The sequence below is a fragment of the Anopheles gambiae genome, chromosome 3, assembly GCF_943734735.2.
Source record: "Anopheles gambiae chromosome 3, idAnoGambNW_F1_1, whole genome shotgun sequence".
NCBI lineage: Eukaryota > Metazoa > Arthropoda > Insecta > Diptera > Culicidae > Anopheles > Anopheles gambiae.
The window spans coordinates 69,108,562-69,126,108 of NC_064602.1; the positions used below are offsets into that span (position 1 = coordinate 69,108,562).

The 17,547-nt window shown below is 42.7% G+C and overlaps 1 protein-coding gene across 1 annotated transcript; it reads right to left on the reverse strand.

Moving 5' to 3' along the window:
• Positions 1-650: 650 nt before the first annotated feature.
• On the reverse strand, positions 651-17,298 carry LOC133393232 (beta-1,4-glucuronyltransferase 1). The gene is made up of 4 exons (XM_061657074.1): positions 16,388-17,298; positions 11,864-12,831; positions 7,706-7,859; positions 651-1,942 (listed from the first exon to the last, which is right to left on the reverse strand). The coding sequence occupies exons 1-4, from the start codon at positions 16,394-16,396 to the stop codon at positions 1,628-1,630; spliced, it is 1,446 nt and encodes a 481-aa protein (XP_061513058.1). The 5' UTR covers positions 16,397-17,298; the 3' UTR covers positions 651-1,627.
• Positions 17,299-17,547: the final 249 nt, after the last annotated feature.

Genomic DNA, 17,547 nt, shown 5'->3' on the forward strand with positions numbered 1-17,547 from the left:
AAATGGGTAGGATAGGTTAGGCATAAGTTAAAGATACGATTTTCGCCATCATGCTCCAATCATTTAACTCCCCCGCTTTTAGTGCCTCTCTGACCGCTTGCAGTGCAATTGAAACAACAAAAATGCATTATTTTAGAAGGAAGTCACCAGTAAATTGATAATAATAAATTTAATTCACGTCTACGTTGTGTTTGTCCAGCATAAATAATTAAAAAGCTAGATGGACGAATACTTTTTGCGCGCCCATCAAACGACTTTTTTAGTTTTTTATGTATTTTGGTTGCTATTGCACTATTTAAAAGCTTATTTTTTAGCAAAACGTGTGTTTTGATGGTCCCTTTAGCAAATCTCATCATTACTTTTATCGCCCCATGCCTATTGCGGCCATAATTCGCCTTTTTCTGTAAAATATTCAGCTAGACGAATACTTTTAGGACTGACTGTACGTACCAATTCCAGAACCGGTGAAAATTTGAGTTTCATTATCAGAATTGTATTGGAAATCGTGATGATAGCTGAAATGGTAAACGTGAATTTAAATCCCTGAAAAAACACATATATATGTAACAATGTGATATTTTACATCAAAAATCCCTTTCTCTCAAAAGACGAAATCACAACAAATAAACGACAGAACCGGCACAACAGGATGAAAATTCAAAAAGAAACGAAAAAACGGTCACATTTATTTATGGCTATTGTTCATACAATCCTTCCCTGTTCACCTACCAGCTTACAAAATACACGCTATTTACAAAACGGACGAACAACAAACAACGCAAAGGCTAGGCTAGGGCATGGGGGAGGGACTGTTATAATTCATTTTAGCACAAAAAGCATAAGAATTCGAACCGCTCTAAAACGCGATGAGATCAATTTCAGGATTTCGTATGGGCTATAATTTTATCTAAACATGGCTGACATTGGACGCCCAATACGTGTGTATGTGTGTGGGGTGGTTAAACGTTTTCGAGAATAACACGGGCGCATTGTGGCGTAAGTAGTAAGCAGTACGCTTTGACTAGAAACAGTTCACATCGGTAACGAAACACCTAAGATTACACGAGTGTACGAACAATGTGGCAAACTTTGGCATTCTTATGCGGGAATGAAAAAACGAAGAAACGAAAATTACATAGTATTAGTTCAAGTTCCAATAGGTAATTGCTGTGCGGCCGTTTATCAGGGTGCTCTTCTAACAAACAAACGAACGCGTCTTCGGGCTAAACCAGGTCCAGCGTGAACGTGGACGTGTGGAAACGGGGAGAAACTTCCGGCATAGCGTAGCTTAAAAATCACCTCTAAATGTTGTGTGTCTGTGAGAGTGTTATGTGTTTTGGGTTTCGTGCACCTATCTCACCCTATTTCAAACGTAACCTTCCATGCGAGTGAGTTGTTTGCGATGCGCCTTACTGGCACGACGGTCGCCGTATCATTTGTACCGCTCGTTCGGATCGGTCTAATGTCTTTATTGGTGATTGGTTTTCATAATAATTTACATGCCTTTTCCCCGGGTGTGTTACCCGAAATGCAATATCGATCGCACACTTTTTTTTCTATAATTCAACCTGCTCCTGTCGTTCAAACGCTAGCAGCCGCCTGCTTCCCGCTGTCCCTTATTGCTTTGCTAATGCTTCTCCCCGAGCCCACCAGCACCGACCGCTCCGGCCACCCCCAGGCCGACCGCTCCTGCGGCATGTTGCTGCTGTTGTTGCTGCTGTTGCTGCTGTTTGGGCGACTTCTTTGGCAGCAGCATGCGCAGCGGATCTTTGTGGTAGCGTGCAAACACTTCGCGCTTGAACACCTCGAAGTACTTGCGATTGACGTTGTTCTGACGTTCGCGCCACGCCGGACGGCTCTTCTTGTTCTGCAGCCCCCAGTGCACGGTGAACAGGGGCGTCAGCACCTGGAACTGATAGCCTGCCACAAACATTTCGTACACCTGCGAATCGAAAAACAAATAAAACCGGTTTGAAAGAAACGCAGATCGATGAGTGAGCGTGAACATGGTATCGTAATGACAAAAAACACATGGGGAAACTCTTCTTCACAAAGGGGAGCAAATAGAGGAAGCAATAAACAAAGAAGAAATATACTGCCACGAAATTGTGATGAGTAGCACCCCGACGCTCCGTAGTTAGTAATTTGGATGGCATTGATTGCTTTATTTGTGTGAAACAATTGCGTGTTGATTTTAGTCGGTCAACTGTGCTGAAGTGTGTTTGGGCATAAATGGAGGCGAAGTTACGATACATAGATTGTAACACAACGTTAGAGATGTCCAAGTAAATTAAGAAGTGTTCCTTCTCATTTCCTAAATATATGCAATGTAACGCGTCAAAATGCGCCTAAGTATAGAAAAGGTCATTACATAATACTTTACATACATTCAGGCGTTGTTCCTTATAGCAAATGTAGCAGCTCTAGTCGAGTCAAAGCATTTACCGTGTAAAGCAAACTTACATAAATATCCTAATCAAAACCGTATGTCATGAAATAAGATCAAATATGTTTGAACGCCTTTAAAATATTATGCTTTGCTCCAATAAGGCACTTTTTATTAGACACAATGGCGTTAAATATCCCCAATCGTAACGCCCCTAACCCGGTCCAGATAAGTCAGCAACATGAAAATGTCATCCCAAAAGCCGATACTTGACGCGATAAATTACATCACTCATAGTCATATTTTTGGGTCAAATGCGTATGTTTGGCCTGCTCGTTTTTGGTCGCTATGTAAAGGACATAAAACAAAAAGTCCTAGTCAAACCTTGGTTAGTGCCCGTGTGCGTCGCTCAGCGTTCATTTACAGCCCGCAGTGTGTCCTGCTCGCAAAAGGGTCACGTTTCCGTCATCAACCGCCGAAAGCAAGCAAGCAACAAAAACCCCCACACCACCCCGGGACTGTTTGTTTTGTTCGGACCCGGCTTTACATTCTAAGAAACAAAAGAAGCATCAACTGTGCTGTTTTTTTGCCGTTTTGGCTTTCCCTACATCGTTACTAGCCCAATCGTAAAATCAAGAAGAGCCGAAACAAAACCTGAACCTGACCTGTGGACGACTTACGGGCAAGATAAACGGCTTCCGATTTGGTCGTGTATGCGTGCGAGCGTTTGCACCGAACCCAAAATCAATAAGATTTTCGGCAAGGATGCAAAACGTCGCCCCGCCACACGTCTGCTGCGTTACACGGTACATCGAATCCGCTGAGGGTTTGGACCCCTGAAAAAAACACACAAAAGGCTGGATGGAAAATTGCTCCATCAAGCAAACGGCTGCCTTACGAGTGGTCTGCTTTTTTTTTCCTGTGGCTCGATTTTTTTCGTTTTTTGAGAACATATAAAGTGTGAAAATGCCCATAGACGGGGACGTTTTACGCTTAGCTCGTAATAAGAGCTGAGTGATACTGACTCTGACGCACTGTTTGCCTCTTCAATATCTTCACAGCTTCTACTTGGTGTCCTTTACCCATTCTTTACACTATTTTTGGTTGCGTTTGCTCGGTACAAAAACAATAATTCTTAACGTATGGGCACAAAACGACAAACAACACCTCGAAAGGCCTGCAGTAATTCAAACGTTACTATCTACTGTTCGCGTATTTTTGGCGCTGCGTTATGAATTCCAAACCGTTGCCATCCCTATCCCTATCCCTTCACGCAAACAAGCAACGCCACTATCGTAATGTGACAGAAATTGAATCATATAATATTTATTGAGGCACAAAAGGAAACCTCACGTCTGATAGGACAGGGCAAAACAGGCGTGCGGTTTGCAATGGAAAGAGTTTTTATTCTTGGGACAGATTTTTACGTCTACGTTGCTGCGTGCACGCCCGATGGTGTTGGCACTGCTCCCAGAAATAACGTACCACCAACACCACCACGCAATAAACCCGGCACTGAATAGAGCATTATAGACGCAACCAGATATTTGAAGCTTTTCGCTCAGCACACTTTCCATCTCATCACTTAACTTCGTCGAACTTCGGGATCTGACTTCTTGCCGCGTGCAGGGACGGAGAACGATGGGTCGTAAAGTACTCGATTTTGTGAAATTTAAGAACGGAGCACGAAACGGAAGATGATGCTCTGCTGGGACACAAACATGGGAACACAGAAAGTGTCCGTTTTCGAGAAAGGCCAAATCAACTCCTACGAAAGGGGGTCGAAAGGCTATGTTTTAATATAGTTTTTATCAATTCCAAACACGCGCTAGTTAAATGTGTCACTCCATGCAAAAGGGGAATCACACAGCTCCGGTTCCTTCCACCCCATGTACGAATGTGCTGCACCACACAGACAGATCGGGAGGAAATGTCAACCACTGCTTTCCCGTTTACTTCCCGATCGGTTGCAGGCGGGTTTAAAGTAAGCCTCAACTGAAAAGAAGCTCCGCTCAAGGTAGTTACGATTTCTTTTCCCCGCCGTGCTGGGGCGTTGAAATTGGGAGACCTTTGAAATGGAATTCTCTTTCCCGTGCTCCTATTACAGGACTTAGTGTTCGGCAGCCCACAAAAAAGGGTTTAAGAATGTTACCTCGTCACTAAACGAGATCATCAGTATTCAACGATCCGGGAATGTCCCAAGCATCCCGAGGAGCACTTTTTTTCTCTGCCTTTCGTTTATTGCAGCGCGTCCAGCAGGTCGAAAGTGGATCTAGCTGTATTTTGGGGAGGTATGTTTTGCGGACGAAACGATGGCCTGAGACCACGTCGACGGTATTATTGGAAAATTATCGAACAACAAATGAGAAAAAAAAGCACGCACACACATTCTTTGGAGAAAGAGGCAAGAAATCGAAGGCGGCAAGTGTTTGGGATGGCGCTGTAGAAGAGGTCAGTACCGGTAAACGGTGAAATAATAATTGGATTTTTAAATTATTCATGTAAGCTGATTGGAAGGGGCGGGTAAAATCAAATAAACTTTGGTTGATCGAATTTAGTGCGTGGGATGGCCGGTGAGATGATAAGGGGCAAAATCAGGGAAATAACAGTCTGAATTGCACTAGCCGGCAGGTGGATTTCATATTGCTTAGTCTAAAATTAACGCAGTAGGCGTGTTTCGTAAACAAAATAATTGCAAACACAGACCGAGGAAGATCATACTAAGTTGCAGAAATACAGTATTGTTTATTTATCGGCTAAACCAAACGGCAAACCGAATTTTTTTATGTTTTTAAAATGTTTTTAAAATAAACAATATCTGCCAAAATTAACTGTTTTATCAATTTGCCTTGAAAAGGTCTGTCCATAAATGATGTAACGTTTACTGATGTAACGTAAATGATGTAACATTTTTAAGGCTCTATTTTTGTAAATGAAATAATCCCGACAAAGAAATTAATGATTATGCAACTTCAATACAAAAAATATTTATACTATTCCCTTTTTTTACTTTCTATCTGCTTTTTAATATGCTCCTGTATGTCTCACACATAATTTTGCTCTATTGCTTATGCTTTATTCATTTCATGTTCCAATTCGTTCAAAATTTGCTGAACTATTCCTATGCATGAACCATATGATAGGTGATTGAATTTTCCGATAAGATAACATAATTTCTTATCATATTTTATACTGTGAATGCCCTTGAAATGGTCATCGCGTGATCTTTTCAACCATAAAAAATGGAGTTTGAGCTAATTCCATTTCATAATGGTAAAAACAATTCAACTTTGATTTAAAAATTGAATATTTCAGTTTGTTTGTAATTAATCGTTACCATAACACTTAGATCATAAACTTAGTACTTCCACAGTAGCTCCAATCACAGCTCAGCACGATTGAACACGCCTTCGTGACACAATTGAAAGTAAAATTGAGATGTGTAAAGGAAATTGTCATTGAGAAATGTGCTCCTCCCGAGTAGTATGGCGTTCATCTCCAGGATGCAAACCACAGTGCAATGCACTCGTCGCCCGTGTGACATTATGACAACTTCTAAACCGCAGACAGACGAAGCAAAAGCAGCGACGAAAAAGATGAGAAAAACACATTTGCATGGTAATGAAAATTATAAACTCACACTCGCCGCACAATCGCGCTCAGAACCGGTAGCGCTTTATGGGAGCAGGGAATAAGTTGGAAAAGTTTTCCCTCCTTTTTCTCTTTGCATCTGCGGTTTGATATAAAGCTAAAAAAAGGACGTCATAAAATGCACAGCTCGTGTACACAGTGCGCTGCACTGTTTGTAATTAACAATAAGAAAAAAAGGAAACTGGCCCAAAATTGAGTGAAAATGAAATGAAAACAGTGCGCAATATGCACTTGTCCCACGGCACAGCGTCCCATAAACTGCACGCGCGCGCGTGTTTCGTCGGTCGGTCGGGAGTGCCTCCGTGCGATTGTCTGCGGCTGGCACCGAGTGGCTCCGTGTTGGCTTACAGATTTAGGAACACTCGATGCTTAGTAGCGTAGCTGAAGAAAGGGCAGCCCTGTTTTTTTTCCTTGGTGCAATGAAATACGATCTTCAAAAACTCAAAAAGCTATTGCATCAGTCGCACTCTACAATGTAGCAAAAAAGAAAAAAAAAGAAATCTCTCCAGAACACATACACACATTGCACATGCACTGGTTGCATCCAGGCGTGAAACCAATTTCCATAGCCAATTTGCAATCGTCGAAAGAGGAGAGGCCCACTCACTGACTTGGTGCTACAGTAGAACAGAAAAAAGAACACTCACAAGTACAGCGATTTGTCTTGCTCAAGCACCGGCAGCAGCGGCCATGCAAAACCATTATCGGAGCCACACTGTCAGTGATGTTTCGCTTGCAGGCCGGCCATACACGGCTAAACTATAAGCTTACGCTGGTGCTTTCTAGAGAAAATGAACCACCAAGCGGGTGATGCGTGCCGCGTCCCGTGGCTCCGTTCAGCATCAAAAGGAACTTTTAATTTGGAAGCAACGCGTCGCACCGAGGACGGATTATCTTTCCGCGGCGACTGTTGCAAAGGAGCAGCTGGAGAGGCTGCTTGTGCTACGGTTATGGCCCGCACTTTGAACACTCTGCTTAAGTTGCCCAGTATTCGGCGGCTGCCGCTACGAAGCAAGATGATTTATGGGATGGATGGAAATTTCTCACGGAATCAATGAACCGGTTGATGTTTGAAATGCGTTTGAAAAAGTGGGGTAAAGAAAGAAAAAAAACCACTGCATAGCTGGTCTTCTTCTGAGTCTGAAGCGCTTCTGTCGCGGACAACAATTAATTTTGTGTGTTGCTTTCCGCGAGTGGGCAAGCTTTTTTGCGCTTTTCTTTCTCTATGGACACACAGACAAGCCTTAAAACTCCGATCCGATTATCCGGATATGAACAATGTGGCAGCAAGTGAACGTGTGTGTGTGCTTGCCGAGTTCGATTATGGCTGAAAAGAATGAGAAACTTTTAATGTTGCGCCTGGGTGGAAGTTTTCCTTTTCTATTCATAAATTTTCTGTCGGTGCTTGCAGCCACTGGAACCTATTATTCATTCTTGAGAGTGTAAGACGGGCGTAAGGATATGATGGAAAGTTGTGTTTTGTATGAAATAAATTTCTTGTGAGGGTTTATAACACATTAACTAACTTGTATCTGTTTAAAAAAAAGTAATAAGAGGATTTCTGATACTTAAAATATGCATTATTGTTAATCCCAATTCTTATTAAATTCAACGCTCGCTCAGTGAACAATTATTATTAATCCCAACATCCCAACGCTCCCAACTTACCTGGGTGTTGCGTGTGTATCCGTAGCCGAGGAACCGCTCGTCGTGCGGCGGTACCGTGTCGGGTGCAACATAAAACGGTTCATAAAGAAACTCAAAGTTCGTCACATTGTGCGACACCTTCGTTTCGTCGCTCTCGGACACGTCTGCCTGCCACCTGCGAAAAGAGCGAACCGTTTGCGTTAAGGAGATAAAAAAGTGGCGTGGGAAGGGACGCTTCATCGCCTCATAAGATCCGGTTCATCGATCATTAACCGATTAAAACTTCCTAACCCCTCGTAAAAATCACGCAATTACTGCGAAGATACTGCTCGCAGCCACTCACTGCTATTAGCTAACCGACGCACAAGTGTCTTTCGTAACAAGGCCTTTTTTTGTTTATGCTATACTGACATCTTCTACTGCAACTTACACCCCGAACAATCGAGGGCAGTTTCAAGCAACCATTCGCCAAATGGGGAGGGGTCGCAAAAGGTAGGTTGAAAATTATGCCATCGATGTTGTAAAAATCCCTTTTGTTCGAAACAGCTCGTTTCGGTGGGTATTAAAATCTGGGTAAAGAATATTTTCCCACCGAGTACCCACGGAGTAGAGCATCGTAGTACACTTTTCTCGCTCCATTACCCCGACGACTTATTGCCGTCGATGATGACGCGCCCTTCAATACTGACAATTTTCAACAACAGCACTGCAAAACAACCACAAAAAACCTTAACCAGGAAACTGGTATCCAATATGGCCCTTCGCCCGGTTTGAGCACTCTTGGTTGGTTGGTGGATCCCATGTGTCCCAGGGCCCGTTCGCATTACGGTACGCCACAAGAAAATCAGAGCATCTCATCTTTTACGAGCTCTTAAATTAGAGAACTTATTTGAGGGGAGCAAAAAACGAAGACGCTCGAAGTGGATACGCAGTTTTCCTTTTTTTTATTTTGTTTGGATCTGAGACAAGAGCGTCTTTCCTGCTATTTCCAAACATCGAAAGGAGCACGCGAATCGTAAAGCAAAGGAAAGGGGAGACAAATATAGCACACTGGCCAAGAATTCCTGCCACTTCGAACTGGCATAAATTATCGTAAAAAATCCTTACTTTGAACCGTAAACCATGCTAGCTCGTACCTACTTGGCACAACTTTGCCGCCAATTTTGATCGCCGCCAAACGGCAACGGACTGGCGTCCCTTTGAGCGATGAAGATATTTTATCTTGTCGCGCTTTGTTTTCCCACTCTGCTAGCAGCTCGCGCCTTGCGATACCATCGTGCGGACGTTCAGCAGAAGGTTTCGTTTAACAGTTTAATTGTTTAATGGTGGACGTGGCGGCGCAGAAACTTTACGGAATCGAGCAGTCAAAAGTGAAATCAAAAAGTTTCGCAATAAAGGAAACCGTCCTTCGTGACGACTTCGATTTGTATCATTGATTTTGATAGTGATAGTCTGATAAGATAGTTTATATGGCTATTCCAAAGAGTGGTACAGAGTTGCTATAAAAATACCATAATGTGTGTTATTCGAGGCGTACTTATAATTTGAAAACATAAAATCAAACTAACTAAACTAAACTATATCAAACTGTTGAGCCAAAGAAGAAGAAGAAGAAGAAAATCAAACTAAAGCAAATAATTATTAATAATAAACATCAACTGTTGATAAATATTGACAATGCAAATTAAAATTGGGATAATAAAGGCAAAAAGAGCGGTTTCAATAGGATAAAATACATTTTATAATTTATAGCAAGTACAAATTCAGTAACACTATGCTGTAAACATGATATTTCAGCAATCGTCACAAAACAAAGAAACCAAAAACCTTAAAACAGTTATTAACATTTTTTATTTCACATTGGTTTATTGTCAGTTCTGTATCAAAAATATTGATTGTGATAGTCTCAAAGATCCAAAACATCTCGGGATGATATTTCTTATCACAAAAACATCAGTGAGGATAGGCCAGAGTAACATATGACAATGTTTTCCCTATTACATCCGCTTGTTGACAATCACTGCCGGAATGTAATGGGCTCAGCAGACATTTATAGATTCCAACCGCGCACACACGTTCACACCATTCAGTGTCATCCATCCAGAGACACAGGTCAAGACAATCAATTACATCCCGGTACGCATGAAACCGGTCGGGACAACACTCACACGTAATAAGCAAAATTAAATCCTTTTCCTCCCTATCCATCGCTTGCTGATTGCATCTAACTCTCCTTCTGCCTCTTCTAGCTGTGCCACTTGTGCCGGGTTATCGGGAGTGATAAATATCGCACTCACACTTTTAGCACGATTACGGCGCACCATCAACGCTTGTTTTATTGCTACCGCTCCCACGGTGGAAAGCTTCCAATTTTATTACGCTCTCATCTAGCCGGACTGACCAAACCCCTGGCTCGACCGGACATTTGTGGACAGATCCGTCTCTGTACGAGAGATCCATCTTATCCTAACCACGTTTGGCACATTCCATTACCGATGGTGTTTCGCAACGCCGACTCACACCAGGGGCACATGCATCGTCACACACGCGAGGCTCTCCCCGGGCCGGAATTAATGATTGCATCAGAAGCGATGATAAATAACGGCACAGTGCAAATGACCCTTGCAATAATAAATCTTCCCCGGAGCCGGGCTTCACGCACTGTCGATCGTGAAAATCGAACGTCGAAGTGAATGTAACATGAAACAAATGAATAAACAGTCATTTGCACCCGAGAAACGGGAAAACGAAATAAAGCCAATCACAATCTGGCCAACTCAAGGCTGGTAATGAAACTGGTGAGGATGGAAAGCGCTCATAAAATGCGTCAGCCTTGTCATGAGAAAGTTGAATCAATTTACTTGCCGTACGTAGATTTTATGACCCATCAGCTTGTCCAAATGGTACTCTATAAATTCGAAATCTAGTAAAGCTGGCAAGCTGTGTGGTTTAGTGGATTGAGCATCAGAAAAAAAGCAATCAATGCCATTATAGATTAATGATATGTAACACGATAGATAATACGGGATCATGCAGATGCAATCAAGTATACACTTGACACACAACATGTTTCTTTAAACTTGTTAATGTGCATAAAGGTAGCCATGTACCACCAATGCAATGTGAGGTACTTGTTCAAACAGAATTGTATGCTGAAAGAAACGATTCATACTCCAATTCCAGCACATGTTTTTATGCATAACCCTCAATGGACTTAACTTTTGTAATTTACTGGTCCTGGAACTGGAGTGAATTTTTCAACTGACCATCCTGCTGAGCGCAACCCCATAATGATTATGTAAATGACATTTCACACACATCGATCCTAGAACTTATACTACATTAATTTCAATCATGCAGGTATTAATGAACCCAAACGAATCTTGGATCAACTCCTTAATTCTTACAAACACTGAAAATGATTCTGGGATAATACCGTCCTTGAAAATGAGTTTGAATTCATAACGGAATTGAAGTCTCCCCTCTTGGCGCAAGAACTCATTTTGAACCTATCCCAGAGCTTAAAATGATAACGAACCCATAACGGTATTGACTCTGATCCTAAATCCATGCCGGTCTGAAATTTTGGTCCTGAGACTGATCACTAGCTCATATCGTTCAAGTAAATAATCCTGAATCCATATTGGTACTAGAAGTGAGCCAAAGCTCTTCCCGGTTCAACAACTGATCCAGAATCAATTTCGACCCTGGAATAGATCCTAAACTCATGCCAATCCTGAAACTGATCGCACCAGCCAGGGAAATGACGCTGAGTTCGTTTTGATTCTGGAACTGATCACGATTTCATAATTGTCTTGGGGCTGATTAAGAAGTCAGACTGGTGCTGAAACCGATTGTGAACCCATACCAGTCCTGAGCTAATACTGTTTTTGGAACTGATCACAAACCCACATCAGTCTAATAAATAATCTTCTACATTCAATAGACTAGATCGGAGGTCTCCAACCTCATTATGATCTTGATTTTTGTTTATATTCTGATACAAGAACCGTATCTGTGCCTCCACAATAATGGTATGAATCATGAACCTGTCCCGAATCAGACCCGAATACAGTAGCTACTTCGTTTCATTAACTCCTACATCCGTTAGGAAGGAAAAGAGTTAGGACTAGCATTTACAAAGCAACATGGAAGCATTTTCATCTGGTCGAAACTTACCGGGAAAAGTTGGTCGCAAATTGGTTGTAGATAAACACCTTGTGATGGAACGGTCGCGCCAGCCCCTTGTTCGCCAGCCGTATCAGATCAGTCTTGTTGCGCGGGAACCGCACCCGCTCGTCCAGCTCGTACGTCGGCACGACGAACGCGGTCAGGTGGTGCGGTTTCTGCTTCCGCAGAAACTTGTCCAGCTGCTCGGCGAAGCTGACGCTCGGCACAATGTCCACGTCGGTGAGAAACACGTACCCGCCCTGGCAACCCTTGCGCGCCACGTTGCGCAGATGGTTCTGCGGGTACGGGTTCTTGATGCGCCACTTGCTAGTGTCCGCCTTGCGCAGCTTCAGCAGATCGTTCAGTGTCGCCTCCGGTTTGGCACAGTCAAACTTGGTGAAATCGCTCACGTGCACGCTCTTGAGGTGCGTCGGCGCTCGCTCCCTTGGCAGCACCAGATGGAAGCTTACCCGCTCCCGGATCGGCCGGAAGCAGGCCCGCAGATAGGACAGGTAGATCTGCACCAGGTACAGCTCATCGTTGCCCGCCGCGAAGATGGCGGTCGAGATGGGGCCGGACCAGTGGTGGGCCACCTGCACGAGCGAGTAGATCTTTTCGAGCGAACTTTGCGTTGCCAGACAGACGCTGTACGTGTCGGACAGGTCGGGAAAGCGTTCGCCGACGACGGCGTAGTCGAAGATTTTGTACAGCCGGCGCGTATCCCACCGTCCCAGGCGCAGATCCAGCCCGGAAAATACGGCCTTATCCGTGCTGTTGGCCAGACTTTCGGCCAGCACGTATTCCAGACAGGTGGCCGGTGTTAGGATCGGGGCGCGCGGTACCATCGAGACGCCTTCCTCCACCTGGCTGCCGTACTGGTTGCAGTCGCCGCTGTGCAGCAGCCGCACGGTAAGGAACACATTGGACAGCGTTAGGGCTAGCACGCTTGCAATACTGAGGTTCCAGAGGCGGCATGTCTGTGAAGGAAAAATAAAAAAAAAGGTTTACACAAAAGAAAGACAGGTGTTGTGAGAAAGCTCCACCGGACGTGCCATCGTTAAGGTAAGTAAACAGTGCCCCGAAGTAAATTAAGTGATCGAAAAATAAAAATATTCGCCAACACGCGGGTCACGCTAGGAAGGTATTTGATTATTGTTTTATTTTGTTACCACTTCATCCTTCCGGCGTCCCAATCCAAACACTCCCTAATCTTATTTTCGATTATTTCCACCTTCCAAATAATCATCCATCGGAATGATTGCTTTTCGGGTAGCGCGAACCGCGCGGGCAGCAACAAATTGAACTGGCGGGTCGGGCACGCCGGGACAACTGTTGCATAATTTATGTCCGCCTCGTCCTAAGATTTTTATCCATTCAACCCGCGGGAAACGGGATTTGTGCCGCCAAAGTAACGACTAATCAACATGCAAAGCAGCGTCCGCACCGCCCGCAAGCCTTCCTTCACAGTACACTTCCACGGAATGCGCAACTTTCGATGAAGAAAACTCTCCGCCACCCATAGAGAGGAAAGATGCTGCTTGCAAACAACAACAGTGAGCACACACTCGCACAGAAAAAAGACACCGAAAGCAGCTGGGTAGCAAAGTTTGCGCCAGGTGAGCAGAACCATGCCACGGCTGATCATCGCGGGATTATTCAAACACCCGGGCCTGTCGCATTTGCTGAATAATTCAGCGCCGACTTTTCAGCGATGGATGGAGGGACACAGAGAGAGAAAGAAAGAGAGAGAGAGTTTCACTTTCCTCCCAAATCCATCGGCTTCTTTTTTTCTTTCATCCTAACATGCCCTTTTGTTGTGAGGTCACACTTTATCTCTGTTGAACAAAAAAAGAAAATTACAAAACGGTACTCGCCTCCACCAATGTTCATGGCACGGTGAAAGAATTATGAAACGCGATTAGTCATTCCTGCATTATTTAATTTCGTGACAGAATGAAGACAAAGATGTTCCATGGCGGATGGGAAAGGGGGAATGGGTAGGGGTCGCGACCAGGTTTTCGTCGAATGCTCGTACATTTATCAATCAGGATTATCGGGCGGGTAATTCTCACTCGCGCATCGCTTTGAGGGTGGCACTCGACGCGATGGCTGCTGCTACTGCTCCGGTACGTGCGTGGAGCCTCATCAATCGGTACAGGTTGATTCATAAATCAGCGTTCCGGTTCCCCCTAGCCCTCGAAAGGCAGGGAAGATGTATTTTTGACTGTTAGTTGACGTCTTAACTGGGGCCGACGATACATCTTGGTTTATTAAAATAGAATCATCAAGATGTGGGTTCATTTTTAAGCAAGTTGTATACATCGTTATTAGAGCTTTATGCTGCTCATGAAACAAGGTAGGAATAGTGAAACCAAAGTAGATTTGATTTTTTTTAAAGTATATTGTCTTCAAGCCGGTTTCGTGGTACAGTCGATAACTCGAACGACTTAACAGCATGCTCAATTCAATGAAAAAAGTGGGATTTTTTTAAAATTACTAATATAACTACTGGGTTTTGCGATGAAGCTCAAGACCGCGGGGCACTTTGATGAATCGTCATGAGTCAATTGTAAGACTGCGGAACGATACGTGAAAACGTTGACGATACCGGGATCTGCGGATTTGTATCGTAAGACTCCGGCTTACTTCTGGGAACATTATCAGCGGGCCTTTCAGGGACATATGGTCTGACAAGCAAGTTTCCTTGCACCTTTTATCACCAAAGGGAGCTGACATAAATTAGAGAATTTTAATCATCAGCTTGTGAGAATCAAGCTTACTTCTATTGGTTGAATTCCTCATATGTAAATCAAGTCCATACCAATGAAGCATCTCACATATTTTTCTTCTGTGGAACAATAACGGTTGCTGTTCAAGGTCTGCCTGTACCACTAATGGGGCTTGGCTATCAGAGACTTATTGATTACCCGTAGCAGGATACAAGTGAAGCGAGTTGACAACGGCACGGGACGATCAATCTGACATATTGGAATTTAAAACATGTTCTCCTGGTCGAAAACAGTGAGAGATCTTTTAAAAATCCAATAAACTGTTGAAAATATTTTATGCTACAACATGTCACACTTCATCGTACATTCTAGCTGGAATCAAAAAGCTACAAAATATTGCTGAAATAAATCGATGAGGGGTTTTATGATTCTAGCCAATTTTTATATGAAGTTTTCACGTCAACACCCTACACAAAATTACACGCCTAACGAGCCTCAGATTTTCAGGGTGAATTATTTACGCTTGAAAACCAATATGTTAAGAAACAAGGCAGCGATACGTGGCTGCCTTACCGGTTCGAGGCTCATGCATGTGTTTGGTTTGTTTTTGGCTAATGCATAAACATTGTACCAAGAAAGGTTATGATTTGTTTTAGTCGGTATTTTACAATTTCTTCAAAGCATTAGAAAACATTTCAAACAGAAAAAAGAAAACAAATCGATTTTAAATGTATTTTTTGTGCACAAATGGTAAAATCCACTATGACGGATAAGTCAAATGGATCAACCTTGACGATGAGTATAGTTCCACTGGCAGAATTTCTGCTTTCTTGATTGTTTAATAGAATAGGTTAATATAAGAAAATATCAAATTGTTATAACTGTGCAGCAACTTGTAAACTTTGAACAAACTGAACAAACTTTAACTTTATCATACAAACAAGCACTATTGGGTTATTCAATTTCGTCGTTTTGGTTTTGGTCACACAACAAAACATAAAACTGAAAACAAATTGATACATCAAGTTAAATACGTTGATAAGTTACCACCGTAAACAAAGAAAAACGATCGTCATACTAGCGATTCTTACATTACAGGGTAATTATAGGATGAGCCCAATCAAACAATGTTAAGCTGCTTTTAAACATTGTTTAGCTATAAGTAAAAGTTTGACGACCAACTGAAATTCTGATGCTTTTCTGAACTTCGTTCAATTGCATCTAAACTTTTGATTTCCCTAATATTAACGTACATTTATTTTACACAGGTTCGTTTCTTCGATGAACATTTTGTTGCAATTAAATTGTTTGGAGCCTCATTTTAATTGATTTTGATTGAATAGTCAATTATTAACTTTGAAACTATTGGGATAAATTATTGGCAAATACATTCAAATTATTTTTGTAAATGAAGGCACAAATAAAACTCTGAACTCCATACAGCAAACGGATCAAGTTGCGGGTATTACTTGTTTAGTTGCGATTGAAAGAAGTTCCGAAAAGCATCAGAATTTCAGTTGGCGATCAAACGTTTACTTATAATTGAACAAAATTTAAAAGCAGCTTAACATTGTTTATTTGGGCTCGAAAACGGTGTAATTGATCGAATTGGGTTAATTGTTAGATTATTAGCTATATATTTTACTTGTCTGGTACTTGTTTTGATCTAAAGCTTGTTACAAATCACAGAGATTGTAAGTTCATTGATTGTCTGAAATACAATGAAGCCAGCCCCCCTTCCACCGCCCTAGAAACTATGAAAAAAACTATTAAAATCCTCCCGTTTCCTATTTTAGCAACTTACCTGAAACATTGATTATGATTGGTGATCTACAACTAGCGGCACAACAGTGAACAAAACGATCATTACTCGATGTCGCACGGTCGGAATGCTGGTTTGTTTCGTTTGATCTTCTCGATGAAACAGACGTCCTTTGTCTTGCACGTGCTGTTGTATTTGCGTATCTCAGCGCACTTCCCTCGCTCATTAGCCCACCCCAAACTGCACTGTCTCACTTGAAGTGCGAAACCACACAACTTTTCGTACGAGCCAACAATCTCACACTGTGTATACACAGTACGAACGGCTACCAACGAAGGCCAACATACCGTTCGCACGCCAGCTGCAACTGCTTCTCAAACAATCTGCGGTCACATTAATATTGCAGGACAATATTGCTTTTTCTTGATGGAATCATCTATTTTTGAAGCACGCCGTATTGCCGCTGCATGTAATCACAGCGGCGGCGACGTTCACCGTACGTCAACGATAAGAAAGGGAAAATCAATTTATCGATCGAGTTATGATGCACTCGCTGGGCAGATACCTTCTGGTGTTTGGTTGGACGTAGCACAGGCAGAGCCACACTGGCTGCGAAACACATACAAATCCGTGTCGGAGGAAGCGAATCAGAGATGCTTGAGGTCACTTCTAATGAGTTTGAAGGTCCGCTCGAAGGACCTTGGAGCTTGGAGCCAACACACTATCCAACTAATGCACTGTTGTGTTTACGATGTTGTACAACTCCTTACACACATTTTTTGGTAAATTTGTTTGTTAAAACGACCGCAAACAGCATAAATTGCACAGCTAAACAAGCTTCTTTATCACAAAACCTTGTTAGGTGTAGAAATGGTGACTGATTCCAAATAAACACACACAATTTTCCAATCTCACATTGAGCGTGCACGCCTTTATTTTTATTTCCACGTTTTGACAGTTTCATGACAACATGTATGCGGTGAAAGAATAAGACAACAACAACAGTCGGAAAGGTTATTTTCCACTGTCAACGACGGATCCTTGCGCTCTTCCGAAGCGGAACCAAATAACCCAACGTTTGATACGCATGCGCAGGCAAAGCGGGAGGATATTTTGCATCAGATGATTTCTCGATTGTAAACAAATTCATTTTCACCACGGTTATGGATGTTATTATGCTGCTCGTGGTGAGTATATTTGGT

Coding starts and splice junctions, on each gene's coding strand:
- LOC133393232 (XM_061657074.1), bottom strand. Junction 7,860..11,863: donor TTTGCGACCAACTTTTCCCG/GTAAGTTTCGAC, acceptor CTCTTTTCGCAG/GTGGCAGGCAGACGTGTCCG. Junction 1,943..7,705: donor GATACACACGCAACACCCAG/GTAAGTTGGGAG, acceptor TTCGATTCGCAG/GTGTACGAAATGTTTGTGGC.